At 41.0% G+C, this 2257-nt stretch overlaps 1 protein-coding gene across 2 annotated transcripts in view; it reads right to left on the reverse strand.

The window, feature by feature from the left end:
* mmrn2a (multimerin 2a) overlaps window positions 1-716 on the reverse strand; it is a 28686-nt gene extending 27970 nt beyond the window's left edge. For both annotated transcript variants that reach the window (XM_054600637.1, XM_054600636.1), the window contains exon 1: window positions 451-716. In XM_054600637.1, the coding sequence (XP_054456612.1) occupies window positions 451-716 (266 nt within the window). The remainder of the gene's footprint in view (window positions 1-450) is intronic.
* Window positions 717-2257: the final 1541 nt, after the last annotated feature.

Below are 2257 nucleotides of genomic sequence, written 5' to 3' on the forward strand. Positions count from 1 at the left end.
AACCCAGGCAGCAACGTGCGCCAGTGAGATTGACTTGACCAATGTACCGACAGACTCAATTCAAAGTAGATGTTTGTGCCAATTTGAATAAGTTCGGTCAAGGTGTTGCTGAGATATTGCGTTCACGAGAATAGGATGGAGGCTCACAGTAACCTTGACCTTTGACCTTTTGATCATCCAAAATCAATAATCATCATAAAACCCTTTTTTTCTTGACTACCCGTGATATAAAACAATGAAAACGAGCAAATGTTCACATTTGAGCCCCCCTGGAGATGTTAAAGGTTTGATTTTTTGGTGATTAATCAATTATCAAAAGAGTGACAGATTCCCTTTTCTATCAACTTATTGATTAACTGGCTTGGCTTTCTCCATTGAATGTAACTTTCTTACATGGGTAAAAGGTTGAAAGCAGAGAAAATAAATGTAATAAGTGGTGCTTGGACTCACCCGTTTCGGGCTGCGTAGGTCCCTCCCAGAGGAGGGGTGGTCACTGTCGCCCTGGGGTGAAGCCTCTGGGGGTGAAGCCTCTGGGGGTGGGGGGCAGAAGCTACTCCTCCTCCTCCTCCTCCTCCTCCTCCTCCTCTTGCTCCCAGGTGGTCCTCTTCCTCCTCCACCTCAGGGTCTCGTGCCCTCACCTCACAGTGGGCGCTCACCAGTAAGCCCAGCACCAGCACCAGTTCTCTCACTGCCGTCATGTCTGCTCTCCTCCACATCACTTAGTGGACGCTTGCACGACCACCAGCTGCTTTTAAATAGCCAGGGGGAGAGAGAGAGGGAGGAAAGAGGGAGGAGGGAGGACACACCTCCTGTTTCCTCTGCTCCCCCTCCCCCTTCTCTCTCAACGAGCTTCTTCTTCTCTGTCTTCAATACTTTTGACATATTATCTACAATGATATCATCCTAATTTTCCACAATGTCATTTTGCTGTTTTGTTCCACTCTGTCCCAACAATATCATCTGCATGTCTGGAAGAAGTACTCCATTTGTTTAGTGAAGTAAAAGTAGTTATACTACAGTGTAAAAAAGAAGTACTTATCATGATTGGCCCATTTGGGAATAACATATGTTATTGGTTTGGAATTATAGATGCGTTAATACGTTCATCACTTTTATGTTGCTGCTGGTAAAGGCTGGGCTAATTTTAATGACTTTATATACTGCTGGTTAGTTAAATCTATCATCATTTCTTAGCAGATTTTGTATTAATAATCTGGAAAGTAATTTAAGTATTTCAATAATTGAAGTGTAGTAAAAAATAAAAAAAAAAAGCAGAAATATTTGAGTGTGGAGGAGGCAACAATGAGGTTTAACCTCTCTTAATAAACTCCTTTACTCTGTCTGTCTTCATGTTTATCCTGTGGAAGTGATAAGAACAGGGGAAATCCACGAGCTGCAGGAGAAATGACCTCCTTCCTTTGTGTGTGTGTGTGTGTGTGTGTGTGTGTGTGTGTGTGTGTGTGTGTGTGTGTGTGTGTGTGTGTGTGTGTGTGTGTGTGTGCTGCTGTGAGGACATTCTTCAAAGGGCTGTACGAGGGTTAAGACTTGGTTTGAGGGTTAAAGCAAAACTGTGTAACATTTAAATGTGCCAAAGTACCCATTAAAAATTGAAGTTTTATTATCTTAGCATTAAAGAAAACCACCCCACCCACCCTAACTAACATTTTGGCTGCTACAAGACGTAAAACAGAAGAAGGATGGTGACAATAACAAAAAGTGAGTGAGAAATCATGTTTACAATCATTCAAGTGCATCCAGTTTGAAAAACATTCATTCAACAAGCAGATATTTTGATAGAATGACATTTTACAAAATGAAAATTAGGAGAAAAATAGGAATAAAAATGAACTGTTCCTGTTCAGGGACTTTTCCACTGGGAGAAGGGGGGGGGTGTCGTTGGGTGTGTGGGTGTGTGGGTGGGGGTCATTTCCGAGGATTGTTTCAGAGCTGTGTGGAGATGGAGGAGGGTTGAAATGCATGGCAGAGAAAGAGAAAGTGTAGAAGGATACTCAAGACAAAAGTGAGAGAGGTTTTGGGTTTTTATAAACTTATGGGTTTTGTAGATATTTATCAACTTGTGTTTTTAGAGCCAATTTAAAAATATATACATTTGGTGGAAAGTAAGTATATTTACTCAAGTGCTGTACTTATGTAGAATTTTAAGGTACTTGTACTTGAGTATTTCTATTTTCTTCTACTTTATACTTCTACTCCACTACATCTCTTAGGGGAAAATGTACTTTTTAACTGCAGTATA

This window comes from Anoplopoma fimbria, chromosome 6, assembly GCF_027596085.1.
Source record: "Anoplopoma fimbria isolate UVic2021 breed Golden Eagle Sablefish chromosome 6, Afim_UVic_2022, whole genome shotgun sequence".
NCBI classification, from domain to species: Eukaryota; Metazoa; Chordata; class Actinopteri; order Perciformes; family Anoplopomatidae; genus Anoplopoma; species Anoplopoma fimbria.